The sequence below is a fragment of the Papio anubis genome, chromosome 19 (assembly GCF_008728515.1).
Source record: "Papio anubis isolate 15944 chromosome 19, Panubis1.0, whole genome shotgun sequence".
NCBI classification, from domain to species: Eukaryota; Metazoa; Chordata; class Mammalia; order Primates; family Cercopithecidae; genus Papio; species Papio anubis.
In genome coordinates, this window is record NC_044994.1 from 15,535,541 (window position 1) to 15,554,353 (window position 18,813).

The 18,813-nt window shown below is 45.4% G+C and overlaps 1 protein-coding gene across 12 annotated transcripts in view; it reads right to left on the reverse strand.

Moving 5' to 3' along the window:
• The window catches only part of TMEM241 (transmembrane protein 241), a 158,241-nt gene that overhangs the window by 71,643 nt on the left and 67,785 nt on the right, over positions 1-18,813 (reverse strand). For all 12 annotated transcript variants that reach the window (XR_001897251.3, XR_002518643.2, XR_001897253.3 and 9 more), the window contains 3 exons: positions 15,932-15,966; positions 7,122-7,191; positions 3,058-3,151 (listed from right to left, as the gene is read on the reverse strand). Coding sequence is in view for 5 of the 12 variants with exons in the window: in XM_009192522.4 (XP_009190786.2) it covers positions 3,058-3,151; positions 7,122-7,191; positions 15,932-15,966 (199 nt within the window). In the remaining 7 variants the exon portion in view is untranslated. The remainder of the gene's footprint in view (positions 1-3,057; positions 3,152-7,121; positions 7,192-15,931; positions 15,967-18,813) is intronic.

Consider the following 18,813-nt stretch of genomic DNA (forward strand, 5'->3'; position numbering starts at 1 on the left):
TCTCCTGGCTCAGCCTCCCGAGTAGCTGGGACTACAGGCGCTTGCCACCTCGCCTGGCTAGTTTTTTGTACTTTTTAGTAGAGATGGGGTTTCACCGTGTTAGCCAGGATGGTCTCGATCTCCTGACCTCGTGATCTGCCCGTCTCGGCCTCCCAAAGTGCTGGGATTACAGGCTTGAGCCACCGCGCCCGGCCTTAATTATTTTTATTTATTTATTTATTATTAGTAGTAGTATTTTGAGACAGAGTTTCGCTCTTGTTGCTCAGGCTAGAGTGCAATGGCGCAATCTTGGCTCACTGCAACCTCCACCTCCCGGGTTCAAGTGATTCTCCTGCCTCATCCTCCCGAGTAGCTGGGATTACAGGCATGCACCACCACACCCAGTTAATTTTGTATTTTTAGTAGAGACGGGGTTTCTCCATGTTGATCAGGCTGGTCTCAAACTCCCGACCTCAGGTGATCCACCTGCCTCTGACTCCCAAACTGCTAGGATCACAGGTCTGAGCCACCGTGCCCGGCCTATTTATTTATTTTTAACTTGTATTTTTTTTTTAACTTTTATTTTAGGTTCAGGGGTACATGCCCAGGTTTGTTATATAGGTAAATTGCATGTCACAGGGGTTTGATGTACAGATTATTTCATCACCCAGGTAATAAGCATAGTACCCAATAGGTAGTTTTTCAGTCCTCTCTGTCCTCCCATCCCTTACCCTCAAGTAGGCTCTGGTGTCAGTTGTTACTTCTTTGTGACTATGTGTTCTCAATGTTTAATTCCCCCTTATAAGTTTAATTCCCCCTTCTTTGGTGTTCTGTTCCTACGTGGATTCACTTGGGATAATGGCCTCCAGCTCCATCCATGCTGCTGCAGAGGACATGATCTCATTCTTTTTTTTTTTTTTTTTTTTGAGATGCAGTTTTGCTCTTGTTGCCCAGACTGGAGTGCAGTGGCGCTATCTTGGCTCACTGCAACCTCCACCTCCCAGGTTCAAGCAATTCTCCTGCCTCAGCCTCCTGAGTAGCCGGGATTACAGGCGTGCACCACAATGCCCGCCTAATTTTTGTATTTTTAGTAGAGACAGGGTTTCACCATGTTGGTCAGGCTGGTCTCAGACTCCTGACCTCAGGTGATCCACCTGCCTCAGCCTCCCAAGGTGTTGGGATTACAGGTGTGAGCCACCGTGCTCGGCCAATCTCTTTCTTTATTATGGCTGCATAGTATCCCATGGTGTATATGTGCCACATTTTCCTTATCCAGTCTACCATTGATGGGCGTTTAGACTGATTCCATGTCTCTGCTATTGTGACTAGCATTGTGATGAACATACAGGTGCATGTGTCTTTATGGTAGAACAATTTACATTCCTTTGGGTATATACCCGGTAATAGGATTGCTGGTTTGAATGGTAATTCTGTTTTAAGTTTTTTGAGAAATCACCAAACTGCTTTCCTTTAGACCAGTTTTAAATTGGGTTGTAGGTCATCTCATTGAGGTATAAGAAATCTTCATATATTCTGGATACAGTTCCTTTATCAGACATTATGATTTGCAGATATTTTCTCCTAGGCTGTGGCTTACCTTTTTCTTTTCTTTTCTTTTTTTTTGAGACGGAGTCTCACTCTGTTGCCCAGGCTGGAGTTCAATGCCATGATCTTGGCTCACTGCAAGCTCCGCCTCCCGGGTTCACACCATTCTCCTGCCTTAGCCTCCCGAGTAGCTGGGACTACAGGCGCCCACCACCACGCCCAGCTAATTTTTTTGTATTTTTAGTAGAGACGGGGTTTCACTGTGTTAGCCTGGATGGTCTCAATCTCCTGACCTTGTGATCTGCCTGCCTTGGCCTCCCCAAGTGCTGGGATTACAGGCGTGAGCCACCGCGCCCAGCCTACCATTTCATTTTCTTAATGGTGTTTTTGAATTGTAAAAGGTTTTAATTTAAATAAACTAAACTACAATTTATCAATTATTTTATGATTTATGCTTTTGGTGTCATATCTAAGAATCTGCCAAACCCAAGGCCATTAAGGCTTTTTGTTGTGTTTTCTTCTAATAGTTTTCCAGCTTTGGTATTACATTTATGTCTGTGATTCATTCTGAGTTAATGATGTCAAGCAAGGATCTAAGATTGTTTATTTGTAGGTTGGTTTGTATGTTGATATCTGATTGCTCCAACACCGTTTGTTGAATAAACAATCCTGGCCAGGTGTGGTGGCTCACGCCTGTAATCCCAGCACTGTGGGAGGCCGAGGCGGGTGGATCGCCAGGTCAGGAGTTCAAGACCAGTCTGACCAACATGGTGAAACCCCATCTCTACTAAAAATACAAAAATTAGCTGGGCGTGGTGGCGTGCGCCTGTAATCCCAGCTATTCAGGAGGCTGAGGCAGGAGCATCGCTTGAACTCGGGAGGCGGAAGTTACAGTGAGCCAAGATTGCGCCACTGTACTCCAGCCTGGGCGACAGTGTGAGACTCCATCTCAAAAAACAAAAAAAAAAAAAAAAAGAAAAAGAAAAAACAATCCTTTTCTCATTGTGGTTGGCACCTTTGTTGAAAATCAATTGACCATAAATGCCTATCCCTACACCAATACCATAATGCCTTGATTATTCTAGCTTAGTACTGAATTTTCAAATCACACAATTTAAGTCCCCCAACTTTATCTTTGTCAACATTGTTTTGGCTATTTAAACCTTTAAACATGGTTTCCTTTTGATTTCTGAATAAATTTAAATAGCTGTTCTGTAGTATCTTCAGGCTAAATACTACATCTGAGGACAGACACTCAGAGATAGTTCTTACTGACCACGTTTTTACTACACACAGATCACATTTTGCTTCTCTGAATGTCTCTCATGTCTCAGGACTGTGAGAAAGATGAAATATGCCACGTTGATAAAATGAGTAGGCCTCAGAAATCATTACCTGAATGAAGGAAGGATCAGGCTCAGGGACAGTGCCTAGAAGTGGTCTCATGAAGCTCAAACAGCTTCACATTACCCAGGCGCTGAGATCTCTGGATACAAAGGCGCTTGAGAATTTCCCACCCCTCTCGTCTCTTACCTTAGCAAAGAAAATCCAGGCTGCACACTGCGCTGGGGCCAGATAGCTTTTTAGCTTCACTGTACTGAACATGAGAAAGAATCCCAAAAATCCACTGGAAGGAGAAAAGATTCTTTTGTTAGTGAGGCTTGTCTTCCCTTAGCCAATGGCTGACTAGTTTCTGCTACATTTTACCAGTCAATTTCAAATTATTATGCAACCTCTACCTCATGTGTGTTTTCTAGATCTGTGATCTCTGGATGAAAATAAAAAATTTTTAAAAGTCATTAAGCTCTGTTTTTCTAAGGAAAGAGGATTTTGTTGGTGAGAGGAATGGTGCAAAGAAATTTCGGAGGTCTCTGGCTAAATCATGAAACAAAAATAAAGGTGGAGGACGACACCTCCTGTTCCTTCCCATAGAACTTCTGGAGTTTTGGTGCTTGGCAAGGTACTTAACTTTTTTTCAAGCAAGACAAACTGGCTCGAAAAGACTTCCAAAGGGAAACTCACCATATGAGAAGAGAGAGTCTGAACTGGCCTCCAGGCTCATCAGAATCTGAAGGGGAAGGCTGGCTTCAGTGACACATATGGCTGAGGCCAGAAGCCCCCCAAACCAGGCCGTCCTGCCATAGGAAGTATGCTTTGGAAATGATGCCTACACATGTGTGTGAATGGAAAGATCCCCACTCATGGGAACCTGAGGAAGGGGCAGCATCTTGGGGCTATTCAGAAGTCTGAATCGACAAGGGCAAGGGCATAGCAGTGGACAGAGACATAGTTGCCTGTGCTGGAACTATTTTCAAAAGTGCCCTGTGTGGCCAGGGCCAAAGCAAAGGGAGCTCCAAATGCTTCCTGGCATTTGAAGGCAGGACAATTGGGGAAGAGGGTTGTGTGTGTGTGTGTGTGTTTGTGTGTGTGTGTGTGTGAGAGAGACAGTATGTGTGTGTGTGTGTTAGAGAGAGGGAGAAAGGTTGACTTCTTGCAAATATGTGCAAGTAGTGGTTTCAGTGTGACTGTTATTTGAACTTGAAAATTGCAAACTAAGAGATATGACTGGAGTTGTAACTCCAAGCTAGAGAGGCAAGTACTGTGAGTTGTACTTCATTTGCATCTCTGACCCTTGACAGCCACACTTCCATCTGACCTTATTACAGGCACTGGTGCGCAGCTCCAATGCAGATCCTAAACTCTGAGCAGGAAAGGCCCAATCTTGGGCTGCTCTTTGTATTTTCAACAGAGCCTAACATGGTGCCTCAGTTACGGTACACATTAACTAAATGCTTGTCAGGTTGAATTAGAAGCAGGTTGAATTGAATTGAACACACCTAAGGCCAAATGTCACAGAAATGTGTACCTTCACGTCATTAGATTAGACTAGTTCACAGCCACATTCTTGGGGCAGGACTAAAGATAGGCATTAGGTTTCCCCTGTGTGATTTCAGCCTGTTTGGTCCTGATGACCTGCAAAGTTTGTTCTGATTTGCATCAGCAGTCATGGGAGGCTGAACAGCTATGGATTAAGATGTCAAGTTACTCACACCCAAAAGCCAGAGAGGCCCCGTGGGTAAGCAGTAGGCCTACCCAATCACACCCAGCGCCTGGATTTCTATTCCTTGCTGTGCTTACTGACTCTCGTTACCTTAACCAAATCCCCCTTCCCACCTTTTTTGTCTCAGGTTCAGTTTCCTTAAAGTAGAAATAATCATAGTGGTCCTCATCCTATCTTAATGGAAACCAGAGGCTTTTAGAACAGTAAGATTACCTAGCCCCAAAGTCTCACTTTATTAACAATGAAACTGGGGCACAGGTACAATCAGAATACAGGTCTCCATGGCTCTTCAGATCTCTGGACCAGCAAGGGTGCTGGCACAGCAGTGGCCAGATGTAGTTGCCTGTGCTGGAACTATTTTCAAAAGTGCCACTGTGTGGCCAGGGCGAAAGCAAAGCGAGCTCTAAACTCTTCCTGGCATTTGGAGGCAGGACAACTGGGGAAGACGTGACGCTTCATGGAAATGTGTTCTTGACCAGCTAGACAAAGAGTGAGATGTGCCAGGCACTGGTGGTCATGAGGGTGGGGCTGAAAAGGGAGGTAGCAGTGCTCCAGGCTCCTCTTGGTGGCTCCCACCTCTGCATCCAAGGAAGTAACAACTTCACAGGTGCCTGCCCAACCTCCCAGACTTCCTTTCCCTTGAGTCTTTCCCTCTCCTCTATGCCTCTAGCCACAGGGGTGGCATGATTCCATGCTGACCTGTCCTCTCAGTGCAGACTCTGGGCCAGGATAAGCTCGTGCAGGTTTGTGACTGACAGGCTTCTGGAAGCATCTGGGGCTCTTTTCCATTGCTTGACTTCTATGTCTGTGACTCATTTTTACATTACTCATGGATCTCTTATCTTTCTCCTTGCACTTTCAGCCCATCTACCCCTTGCTAGGGAGGCAGACCTGAAAAGCAGAGGGAGGCTCCCAGAAATGAAGGAAATCTGGGAGCAGGAGACTCCCTGTTAATGGGGTCTTTGGGCTATGGCTACCATGCCCCTCCTGAGCTCCCCCAGAACCTCCTGAAGGTGACAATGCTCAGTGTGAGATATGGTGGAGCCTCTGAACGACACAGGGAAAACCAATGCATTCCTCAAAGAGGCTGAGCTCTGTACAGAAGCATGGGTAAAATGTAACAGAGTCACATCAATTCAAATAGAGATTTCCAGATCTTTAGAATAAAACAAAACCCTGATTTATCATGTTGCATTATGAGAAAGTTACAGATTAAAAGGGGCAGAAATAGAGCCCAATTGTCACCCCACAAAGCCAACATCAATGGGCTGTGAACTGTGCTGCTCTGTTCCAAATAACCAAACAATGGTTGACCTCCCGGGTACACCCTGCTGGCCCATGCTGCCAAATAACCAGACTCAAAGAGAAACAAGTCCGCAGCCGCCCGCCCAGCATGAAGACTCATGCCATGTGATCCCAGCTAACGGGCAAGGCCTAACCAACTGACAGGAACTAGGAGAGTGAATTGTGTCAGTGTTTTCCTGAAATTTTTCTGAGGGTGATAAATAAATCATTCCAAGGTTCAAATGCAGAAACAAACTCTGTAATATTGATTCTTTTTTTTGTGGCCCAAACACACCAGAGGAGCAGGACATACCCACTAGCCACATAGCAGCTTTTTAACATTGTAAAGAACCACTGCTTCACAAGGCACTGTTTGATATGTGTGGGAACAGGTGGCCTGATTTTTACATAGCAATTCTTCATGATCTATTGACATTGTATTTACAGTCAACCTGAGTAGATCATCATAATGACCACCATTTACTGGGCCTGGCACGAAGCTTAAGACCCAAAGATCAGACAATTAGCAACGGCAATTGTGGGGTTCAACCCGGGTCAGTCTTTCTACCACATCAGGATGCCACACATGCTTTGGGCCTTTCCACTTCTTGGCATGATGAGGTCAAGCGAAGTGGTGATCATGGCAGGACATGGGGAGAAGGTGAGGATACACTTCCATGTGTTCAGATGTAGCCCTCCAACTGGCCTATATCCCTGAGTCCTTCCCAAGACCAAGCACTAATGATCACCTTGTTGTCTAGACATCTCTTAGCCATCAGTTTCCAAAATCTAATTCCCAGAATCTTTGGGTTTGGTGGAGGTTATTTTGGAGGTTGCCTTAAGGAGCAAGAAGGAGGCCAAAGGGAAAGCTGAGCAGGTGGGATTCTGAACCCAAATCTTCCCTTGAACTGGATCCATTTCATCAGTTTTATAGATTGGAGTTCTATGTGAGATTTGCTTGTGGAGGGGGAAAAAAGTGGGAGAATCCTAGCTCTAGAGCAGGTGTGAAAACCACTGTCTTGGCAGAGGCACGTCCATGGGCCAGGGGTCCTGGCAGGGCCCAAGCTGGCCCTGAGCATCTAAGGGTGCTAAGTGACAGCCTGCTGGTGACATAATGACTGCTTCCTCACCTGCACCCACCACCACTCTCTCCTGCCACTCACTCAGGCACCAGCAGTGACTCTGAACTTCACAGAGAGGAAGACACAGCGGACAGCACAGAAAGCATACAAATGAGTGAGCTTAAGATTACCTGGCACAGCAGCTGCCATGGAATCTGTAGAAGTACAGGAATGGGAAGTCCAGGACACTGAAGAGATCACCTGAGGGGCACAGCAATAGTGAAACAGTGACCCATGAGGCCTCACATGCCCCTTTGCCCCGTCGCCCCAGGAAATGCAAGGAGGGCGTCTTTAGCAGTCCTATGCTTTCAGCCCCCTGGCATTGAATTCACTCCAGCATTCCCAGGGATTCTGTTACTGACATTATCTTATCATGATAGTAACAGTATGATGAGATGATAATAATAATGCCCATTTAGTGGGAGCATGCCTTGTGCAGGGCCCAATGCTAAAATCTTTATGTATGTATCTCTTTCAATCTTAGTAACATCTCTGTGAGGTTCTATTATGCCCATTTAAATTAAGGCTCAGAGAAGTTAAGGAACATGGCTAAGATTGCACAGCTCTTAAACTATGGAGCCAGAATGTGAACTCTAGTCAATCCAAACCTTAGGCTGTCTCCTCTCTACTAGGCAGTCAACCCTGCACAAGGGAGTGTGCAGGATAAAAGAATCTTTTTCAAGGCTCTTTTCTTCTTTTCTGCCTCATATCTAAAAAAAAGGTCATGAATGCACTGCCCTGACATTTTTTTTTTTTTTTCATTTTCATGTTTAATGACTGCAAGAACAGCACGGGGGCCAGACCAACTGTGCAAATTCATTTTAGTTTGAGGTCCAAAGGGTACATTTATTTCTTGTGAAGTAAGTTCATTCCTTTAGTTCCACTTGGTGCAAGAGGAAATAATCACACATATTGGCCGTTTCCCTCTCTGGAATTTGAACTTGGTCACAAACAAAAAGTCAGGAGATTAAAAAAGCAGAAATCCTTCCAAAAATGTCCGGAGAAAAGGAATTAAGCATTTCCACAGCAGATAGCTTGAGTCTTCCAAATCTGGAATTTCTGAACCCCTTGGAGAGCCTGGTCTTCCAGACCCCTGGGCCTTAGCCTGTCTCTCAGTTCTGGGGGCCTGTGGGGAGAGGGCTGAATTTCCTAAGTATTGCTAGTATATTAGGTGTGCAGTGGAACACACAGGCAGCAGCATTTCCTTCACCACTATGCTATTCATCAAGAGTTTCAGATCAAAAGACATGATGGGCTCCTACGCTTTCTTGGAGACCCAAACGATCTCAAATGATTCAACTATCTATTGGGAAGGAAAGTTCTGAGTTGGATCTCTCTGGAGGTTTTTTTAAAATTATGACTGTTATTTTCTTTGTTTTGCTTCTGCAAGTGTATTCTGAGTGTGTATTTAACGACAAGGAGGGGATTTCTTGGGATCTGGTTTTCATGAAGCCCAACAAGACTTCTTGTTCTCTTTCGGCCACGATTCCTCTCAATACCTCTACTGTCAAACCGGGACCTGTGTTGGTAGAGGGAATTTGTAAATGACAACATCAGGTGCCACTTAGTGTGTGAAGAGCATGGATATATTCTGAAGTCCCTTTCCCCACAGGAGTGATAGGCAAGGGTGTCCTGGGGACCCCAGACCTAGAGAGTTGCCAGAGCCCTCCATTCAGGCAGGTGGAGGGAGAGTCTGTCCACGTCCACGGAGAATGTGTTCCGTCTCTTTGGCAGCTGTGTGCTCTTGGCCCTTTCCCAATTTCCCTCTCAGTGTGAGAGGAACCGCAGCGCAGCCAGTGTGATAATGAGGAATGGCGGAGAGGGAGACAAATGAAACCCAGGACCTTGAGACCTCTCAGGCTGCGCCCCTCTCAGCACCCAGTCTTTCATCAGAAACGCTCCAGCAGGGTGAACGGGACTCATGGCGCGTGGCAGCTTTTATAGCCCAGCCCAGGCTTTGGAGGGGGTCTAGAGAGCAGAAGTGTGGTCAGAGGAAGACTGGGAGGGAGGAAAAGAAAGAAAAAACAAAACAAAACAAAACAAAACACAGTCCTTGGGAAATAATAACCCCCATCCAAATCCTGAAAACTGACTCCACAATGGGAGAGACAAAATAAGAATAGCTAACCCTTGCCTTTGAGCCATCGCTAAAACCATCACACGTTGGTTTCTCACACACCACTTAGCTGACTTCACACCTGTCCCTCCTCCTAGAATTAGTGAGTCCTTGAGAGTAGGGATGCTATTTTCCTCATCCCCGCACCCGTTGTGTGTCAGCACCATATCCAACACACCCAGCAGACAGCAAGCACTACCAAACCAAGACTATCAGAAAGACCTGATCACTTCTTGCCTTCCCTAGAGCTAATGTTCTAGTTTCCGGCTGGTTCTGTGGTCCTCAATTTCAAGCTGATCTCAAATTTTCCCCTTTGATGCCTTCCACCTGCCTTCTCTTTTGCTAAAGTAGTATTCCTAAGCGGAGAGGGTGCACGGCAATCCTGGAACAGCAAATGTTAGTGACTGTGCTATAAATACCCCCGGAAGAGGTTGCAGCATGTGGCTGGCTGGCCCTAGCCATATGCCAACTTGATCTAGGAGCCTAAAAAATGGCCTCAAAACAACACTCCTGCACCATCTAGTGCTGAACTACATGGCTTAAGCACAAATCAAGTGGCTACAGAGTTGTAAACATGGCCGGGCGTGGTGGCTCATGCCTGTAATCCCAGCACTTTGGGAGGCTAAGGCGGGTGAATCACAAGGTCAGGAGTTCAAGACCAGCCTGGCCAAGATGGTGAAACCCCGTCTCTACTAAAAATACAAAAATTAGCCAGGCGTGGTGGTGGGAGCCTGTAATCCCAGCCACTCGGGAGGCTGAAGCAGAGTTGAACTGCTTGAATCCGGGAGGCAGAGTTTGCAGTGGGCCGAGATTGCGCCATTGCACTCCAGCCTGGCTGACAGAGTAAGACTCCATCTCAAAAAAAAAAAAAAAAAAAAAAGAGTAAACATGTTTTGCTACAGCAACATGCGGCATTATGCAATGGAGTCTGAGTTAGGCCCTCACTGTTGTGTTCTGCAGTTAAAATTCCGCTGACTCTGAGTGAGCAAGTGAAGTCCATTTCTCTAAAGATTACGAAGCATGAAATTGCCATGGTGAAAAGTGTGACACAATATTACCACATTCAAGACAAATTGATATTTGAGCATGAAGAAAATTTCCTCTCATGTTCTTACCCTCAAAACTGGCAGGAAAACAGGAGGTCAGTTCCAAGCAGCAATTAGTGCTGCTTGCTCTGTCTCACACATGAGCCACAGACACACCAGGTAACAAGGTTGTTTCTGGGCCAGATTCCTGAGTCTCCCTGCTCCTTTCGTTCCCTGAAATTCTCTCCAGCTCTCTTGACCACCACAGCTAAGGGGCCCCACACAAATAGGAAGTGCAAACTCTTTAAGAGGGGAAATTTACTCTTATCTACTATATTTAAAAGAGTGCAAGAGGGAAAGGTGGTCCTCTTCTCAAGGAAGGTTCTGAGATTCTCAGAGCAAACTCTGTGGTGGGGCGCATGCTGAGGGCATGAAGAAATGTCTGCCTGAGTCCCACCACTGCTGCCAGCACACTCCAAAGGTGCACCTGCAAGAGAGCTTCTCTTTCCAATCACTCAGGTGTGAGTGAGAAGGGAAGCTCAGTCAAAAGCACTATCCAGAAACCCTCACACACCCTCTAGAAGAGTTAAAATAGGACTGACGACGTTAAATGCTGGTGAGGATGTGGAGCAACTGGAACTCCCACACACTACTGGGTGGGAGTGGAAAATGGTACAAACATTTTGGAAAACATCCTTTCTTAGAAAGTGAAACATACATCTACTCTAAGACCCAGTAATCCTATTCTGAAATGTTCATCCAAGAGACGTGAGAACATAAGTCCACAAAAAGGCTGGTATGAGAATGTTCAGAGCAGCCACAAGCTGGGAACAGCCCAGGTGAGCATCAACAGGTAAATGAATAAACAAACGTGGTATATGCATACAATGGAACCCTACCAGCAACAAAAAGGAACAAACTCATGATATACACAACAACATGAATGAGTCTCTAAACACCGTGCTGCATGTAAGAGCCAGACACAAAAAGTACTGATGATTCCATTTACAAGGGCTTGAGAATAGACAGAACTTATCTATGGTAACAGACATCAGATCCATAGAGGCCTTCATGGTGTGGAGAGGGAGTGATGAGGAAGGGGCAGGAGGAAGCTTTCTGCAGTGATAGAAATGTTCTATATCTTGGTGGCAGGTAAGTTATGCAGGTATGTAGATTTGCCAAAATTGATCGAGCTGTACATTTAACATGTATATTTCATATATGTAAATTATATATCAATCTTAAAATGTTTTTAAAGTACTACCAAATAACTAAGATACAAGTAATAAAAGAAGGGGGCCAGGTGCAGTGGCTCACGCCTGTAATCCTAGCACTTTGGGAGGCCAAGGCGGGTGGATCACTTGAGGTCAGGAGTTCAAGATCAGCCTGACCAACATGGTGAAACCCCGTCTCTCCTAAAAATACAAAAATTAGCTGGGCATGGTGGCGGGCGCCTGTAATCCTAGCTACTTGGGAGGCTGAGGCAGGAGAATCACTTGAACCCAGGAGGCAGAGGTTGCAGTGAGCAGAGATCGTGCCACTGTACTACAGCCTGGGCAAGAGAGCACGAGACTCTGTCTCAGAAAAAAAAAAAAAGAAAAAGAAAAAAAGAAAAAAAGAAGGGGTAAGAAGAAACCAAAAAGAATTGAGACCTGCTGTAAGATGTCAGAAAGTATGAGCAGATCCTTCCAAGTAGACTGTCCCTATGGAGACTGACTGTGACTGTGTCTTAACCGGGGCAGTAGGGAACCAGGAAGACAGCTCACCCAACACACACTCAGGCCCCATGGCAGATGTTCTAGATGGCAAGTGTAATAAGCAAGTGAGAAAGAATAAAGTTCTGTTCTACCTTGAAGTGGGCTAGACTGCCCATGGGTCCCATCAGAAAGCGAATGAATGAACTGGCGGGAACTGGAGCCACCCTATAAGAGTAGTCCTGCTTCTTTACAGCAAGGGAGCCCACAGCCGCTTCAGCAGTGCCACGGCCCTGCAAAACCCTTCTTATAAGCCCGACTTTCTGTACTCGGCCTCTGCAATGACACCACCTCAGCTAGCAGGAAACTGTAAAAAATCCAACTTGCAGAGAAGAGTCCTTCAAGAGCAGTGTCCCAGGACTCTCTCTGACGAATCCAACAGGCTCCACAATGCCCTGGGTTGCCCACCGCAGACCCATCCCCCACCCTGCAGGAGAGGGAAGGGAAGGTGAACATCTGTGTCCATTCTTTTTCAAAAATTATGAAAATATAACTTGAAGGAAAATCAATCCATGCAAGTATCCCTTCTGGCATAATTAAGCTCCAAACAGGTTTTCAAATGAGAAAGGTGTCCTTTTATTCCGCCAATACATTTTCTTATTGAGATATAATTTGCATACTATAAAATTCATCCTTTAAAGTACACTTCAGTGGTTTTTAGTATATTCATAGAGTTGTGCAACCATCACCACTATCTAATTCCAGAACATTTTCATTACCTCAAAAAGAAACTAAAGCCTATTTTAAATTACTCCTCTGCCCAGGACATTCTACAATCATATACTTCTGACCACTTTGCATTCCCAACGAGTAATTAAGTGTCCAAGGTATTTTTGTATTGACCTAAAAGTTTAGCAATAACTCAAGGTAAAATGTCAGACTGTTGGCCAAAATGTCTAAGCTATTACCAGCAGTCACCATGTTCAGAAACTGGTGGCTAAACACACCCCCCAAACCAAAAGTAGCTCCAGACCAAAATTCAGGAACGTTGTACAGAAGCATTCACTAGAGTGGGACACTTTATAGTAAAGTGTAGGGGGCTGGGCGTGGTGGCTCATGCCTGTAATCCCAGCACTTTGGGAGGCTGAGGTAGGCAGATCACCTGAGGTCAGGCATTCAAGACCAGCCTGGCCAGTATGGTGAAACCCTGTCTCTACTAAAAATACAAAAATTAGCCAGGTGTGGTGGCGGGTGCCTGCAATCTCAGTTACTTGGGAGGCTGAGGCAGAAGGATCACTTGAATCTGGGAGGTGGAGGTTGCAGTGAGCCAAGATTGCACCACTGCACTCCAGCCTGGGCAACAGAGCGAGACTCTGTCTCAAAATAATAATAATAATAATAATAATAATAATAATAATAATAATAAAGTGTAGGATCACTGAAAGAGCAGCATTTAAAAAGAAAAACTTAGAAAGAGGGTCATGAGGCCGGGTGCGGTGGCTCACGCCTATAATCCCAGCACTTTGGGAGGCTGAGGTGGGTGGATCAAGAGGTCAAGAGATAGAGACCATCCTGGCCAACATGGTGAAACCCCGTATCTACTAAAAATACAAAAAATTAGCCGGGCTTGGTGGCGGGTGCCTGTAGTTCCAGCTACTCAGGAGGCTGAGGCAGGAGAATCACTTGAACCGGGGAGGTGGAGGTTGCATTGAGCCGAGATTGCGCCACTGCACTCCAGCCTGGCGACAGAGTGAGACTCCATCTCAAAAAAGAAAAAGAAGAAAGAAAGAGGGTCAGAAGACCTACTACTCGCCTACTCTGCATCATCTTGGTCAAATCACTTAACTCCTCGGGTTTTCAATCTCCTCATTTGTATTAGGATGGTGCACAAGTAATTAACACAATTCGGTGGTACCTGGGATAATCGCTAAGATTCCTTCCAGCTCTGACCATCATAAGTGTAACAAATGAACAAGCACAACCTCTTAGCTGAAGGGCAGCATGATTTCTTTAGGTAAAAATTATTTACCCAGCCGGGCACAGTGGCTCATGCCTATAATCCCTGCACTTTGCGAGGTCGAGGTGGGCAGAACACTTGAGGTCAGGAGTTCCAGACTGGACTGGGCAATGTAGTGAAACCCCATCTCTACTAAAAATACAAAAATTAGCCAGGCATGGTGGCAGGTGCCTATAATCCCAGCTACTCAGGAGGCTGAGGCAGGAGAATCGCTTGAACCCAGGAGACAGAGGTTGCAGTGAGCCGAGATACACCACTGCACTCCAGCCTGGGCAACAGAGCAAGACTCTGTCTAGGGGGAAAAAAAAAAAAAGAATTATTCACCCAAGTCCGCTAGAAATAATTCAGGATGTAAACCAAGGAGAATCTGTGAACATAACTTTCGAAAGGCCTTTGACAAAAGCACATTTCAAAGGGACAGGACACTTAGTCGGCTCTTAAATGTCTGCTGGGTGGCAGCTACCTGGCTGCATAAAGGAATGATAGGAGACGCAACTGAAAGGCAGACAACCAGCAGTAGGGGTAAGCAGAGGCCATTTAGGGTTAACAGTATGGCTTCACAGGACTTACTATTCCACAAAAGATAGACTTTCAGCAAATGACAGCAGAGAGGGGACTCAAGAGTAAACCCTGGAGTTTTGAGAAGTCATCGTTCACAGGAGCAGGCAGACTATAGGAACTGTGCTTTCATGTGGCAAGCAGAGTGTAATGTATTAAGAAAATGTATTCAAGTTACCCTTACGAGACATGGATTCAGATATGTCACATACAATCTAGAAGCATTATTCCTGAGTCACTATCAACAAGTCCCTGAGGATCCTCGCTCAGATAGCAGGTAAAACACCAACAGAAAGAAGCAGCTGAAAACGCCAACAGAAAGCTGTTATTGCTTCAAGCACAAGATGAGACCTAGAAAGGACCTTAGGAAGCTGCCAATTCACCTTTCTCATTTTCTAGATGTGAAAACTGAGACCTAGAGGGCCTGGGTAATGCCTTATGCATAGCAAGTGGTCAGTAAACATTCGTTTTGTGTGTGTGTGTTTTTAAGAAAAAAAGAATTGACTCCTTTCATCTGGAATTATGAGAATTGGATGGTGACATATGATACAAACTTTAAAAATGATGCCAGATAGAAAGAGGGTAACTCAATAATATATTTGCAAAATTCAAACAAGAATTAGAGAACCAACTCCTTCACTAAATTTTTTTTTTTTTTTTTTTTTTTTTTTTTTTTTTTTTTTTTTGAGACTGAGTCTCACTCTGTCGCCCAGGCTGGAGTGCAGTGGCACGATCTCCGCTCACTGCAAGCTCTGCCTCCCGGGTTCACGCCATTCTCCTGCCTCAGCCTCCCAAGTAGCTGGGACTACAGGCACGCACCACCATGCCCGGCTAATTTTTTGTATTTTTAGTAGAGATGGGGTTTCACCGTGTTAGCCAGGATGGTCTTGATCTCCTGACCTCGTGATCAGCCTGCCTCGGCCTCCCAAAGTGCTGGGATTACACAGGCGAGAGCCACCGTGCCTGGCCCACTTATTTCTTATATTTACCCCCTAATATTTTATTTGAGGTTACCCTTTGGGATGATTCTGATGATGGGATTTGGGGTACTACAGCAGGCCTTGGGAAACATTATGGGATGGCAAGAGGCCCCTCATATTCTGCCATAAGAGCAATAACTTCTGCTCCTGAAGTGATCACCAAAAACAGATTCAGGGAGTTTTTTGAACTTTTGAACTTTTTCACCAAATTTTTTAATACTAGAAATGAAGAGCAATTCAGGATGCTTGGAAAAGGAATTTCAGAAGAGGGCAAAATAAGCAGTAGTTTACTCGGCAGGAAATAGACCTGTCTGTATATCTGAGATCATACTGGATGAAAACACAGACAACAAGAAGGCATAAGAATAAATTCCTGGTTGATAAATTGGTTTGTTAAGAGCAGTTTCAAATAGGTGGGACCTTCCTGCCCTTGCAGTCATCCTGGGGGGCAATGACATTCTCTTGTGAAATGTCTCTGAGAGACAGGCTCACTGGGTCCAATGAGCAATGTCAGACAGACAAACAAAACAGCACTTGGTGGGGGCATTTACCTGTGGGATGAGATGCAAATGCCAGGAGCACCACACTGGAAAAGAGACAGCAAAGTAGTCAAGAAGTTTCCCCCGCACCAAAAACCCCAGCTGTTCCCACCCATTTTACTTGGAAATAGTTAAATTTGCCTAAAAGCAAATTATCTGCACTGACTCATTCTGACTAAATCCAGCTCCTCAGAGAGAGTAAGAATGTCTTGAAATGTCTCATGTTTTGGCAGGAAGATTGCCTCTTGGGACAGACAGGCTTGGGACAGAATATGAATCCATGTCTCAACCTGAGGGTTCACTGTGTCTCTTTTCTTGGTCCTGGCTGACCCTAGTTACGATCATACTCACCTAATCTACCAAGAGTATTTACAAGCTAAACGAAGCAAACTCTGAATTAAAATAGGTTGCAATGTAAAAGCTAGCTGTTGTGTGTGAGCTACGTATATTTTTGCCACAAAATTAACTGTGTAGAAGATAGTTACATTTCCAAGAGGCTAGCCCACAATTGATCCAGCCCATCCACCATGTGTCTGAAAACCACCTTTACTGATTTTAGATGCCACAGAGGGGAAAGGATGAAAAGAGAATGAAGAGGAGTGTTCCTTTGATGTGAGCCCTGTTCATCCTTGGCACCCTCCCGTCGTCCTTTCTGGAAACCCCTCCCGTCCCGCAGAGCCCCTCTACAGAGCCTTCACACTGCCAAACCCCACCGTGGGGGGCCCAATCCCCTACCCTCTGCAACCTCTTCCATCAAACCTCATGCCATCCAGGCAGCCAATCAAATTAGAGGCTAGGAATAAAACATGTTTTCTAAGTATCGGAGGAAATTTTTTATTTTTATTTTATTTTATTTTTAAAATTTATTTACTGTTTATTATACTTTAAGTTTTAGAGTACATGTGTACAACATGCAGGTTTGTTACATATGTATACATGTGCCATGTTGGTGTGCTGCACCCATTAACTCGTCATTTACATTAGGTATCTCTCCTAATGCTATCCCTCCTCCTTTCCCCCACCCCACGACAGGCCTCGGTGTATGATATTCCCCTTCCTGTGTCCAAGTGTTCTCACTGTTCAATTCGGGAGGGAATTTTTTGAAGTGCTGGATGGCCTACTCTGGTTCTAAACCCTGGCTGCGTATCAGAATAGCCCAGTGTCCTGGCTTAAATCGGAATCTCTGAGGTGCAGGCATCAGTTGTTTTATTTTGTTATGGCCTCTCAGTGGCTCTAAAGTGCACCAGGACTGGGAACTACCACAAGGAATCCCTAGTCGGTGGTGACATCCTAGGCACTGTGGAGGAAGATGGCTGTGAGCAAAGAAACCACCGGGAGCCCTGCCTGCTCTGGGGCTGTCTCCCAGAACCATTTCTGTGTTTCTCGTGCTCTTCCTGTGCTCTTCCTCTAAAGCTCAGGTTCTCTGATGGCCCCAGGGCAGCAGCACTGTGGACAGAGGCTAGACAGGAGGCTTGGGAGAAAGCCAATGGGAAGAGCCACACATCTGGTCATTGAGAAGTTGTAGGTGTGTAAGACAGGGCTGCATGTAGCTATAAACGAGACTGGAGACTTTGCAATGATTAGCCCTTTGCATGGGCTCTCTAAGTCTTTGCCTCCATCTCACCTTTCTTTGGAAAACCTGTTCATACTCCTGTTCATACTCCATTATTTTATCTCCCTGAATCCCTTTTGGGTTATAATTTCAGGAGCAGAAGTGATCACTCTTATGGTAGGATATGAGGGGCCTCTTACCATCCCAAAGCATCTCTCAGAGCTGGTCACGTACCCCAAATCCCATCATCAGAATCACCCCAAAGGGTAACCTCAAATAAAATATTAGGGGGTAAATATAAGAAATAATTAAGTGAAGGAGTTGGTTCTTTAATCCTTGTTTGAATTTTGCAAATATAGTGTTAAGCCACTCCTAACTCCTACCAAAGCAGGCCATTCAGTACTTGAAAAAAAAATCCCTCCAATACTTAGATCACATGTTTATGCCTAACCTCTAACTCAGTCGGTCATCTGGAGGGATGAGTTTTGATAGAAGAGGCTGCAGAGGGTGGGGGATTGGGCCCCCCACAGTGGGCTTTGGCAGCGTGAAGGCACTGCAGAGGGGTGCTGGGGGATGGGAGGGGTTTCCAGAGAGGGTGATGGGAGGGTGCCAAGCATGAATGAGGCTCACATCAAAGGAACACTCCTCTTCACTCTCTTTTCATCCTTTCCCCTGTGTGGCATCCTACACTGCGACCTCCCTGGGGGCAAGAACCATATTTTATTCATCCTTGGATCCCTAGCAGTGCCAGACATCATGTGGCAGGTACACAATACGTTTTCTGGACTGCAATTAATCACCTCTAGGTGTACTGTGGTGGGACTATGTCTGAAGGAAAATGTAACTTGAAGCCCTGTATACTTTTTTTTTTGAGACAGGATCTCTCCGTCGCCCAGGCTGGAGTGCAGTGGCGCAATCATCACTCACTGTAACCTTGAACCCTGGGGCTCAAGTGATCCTCCTGCCTCAGCCTCCCAACACGGAAACCCCTTAGAGTTCTCAGATTACAAATTACATGCACATTATAATGAAGAAATTATACTAATATAAAAAGGGTATATCATGCTGCTCTAGTAAAGCAGGCTCATTCTCTGCTTGGCTTGGGACAAGGATACAAACAGAAGTCCACATACCGTATTTAAAAGTTATAAATCAAGCCTCAGACTTCATCCTACCTTAACAAATACACCTTCAAAATAACCTGAAAGTCTAGTTTAAAATGTAGAATTCTTGGGCTCCCTGGTGCTGCACGTCAGAATGGAGCAGCCCAGGGCAGCCTCTGACTCCCGGTTGGCAATGCCTCCCTTTTCTTTCCACCCCAGGCTTCATCCTGCAGCCCAAG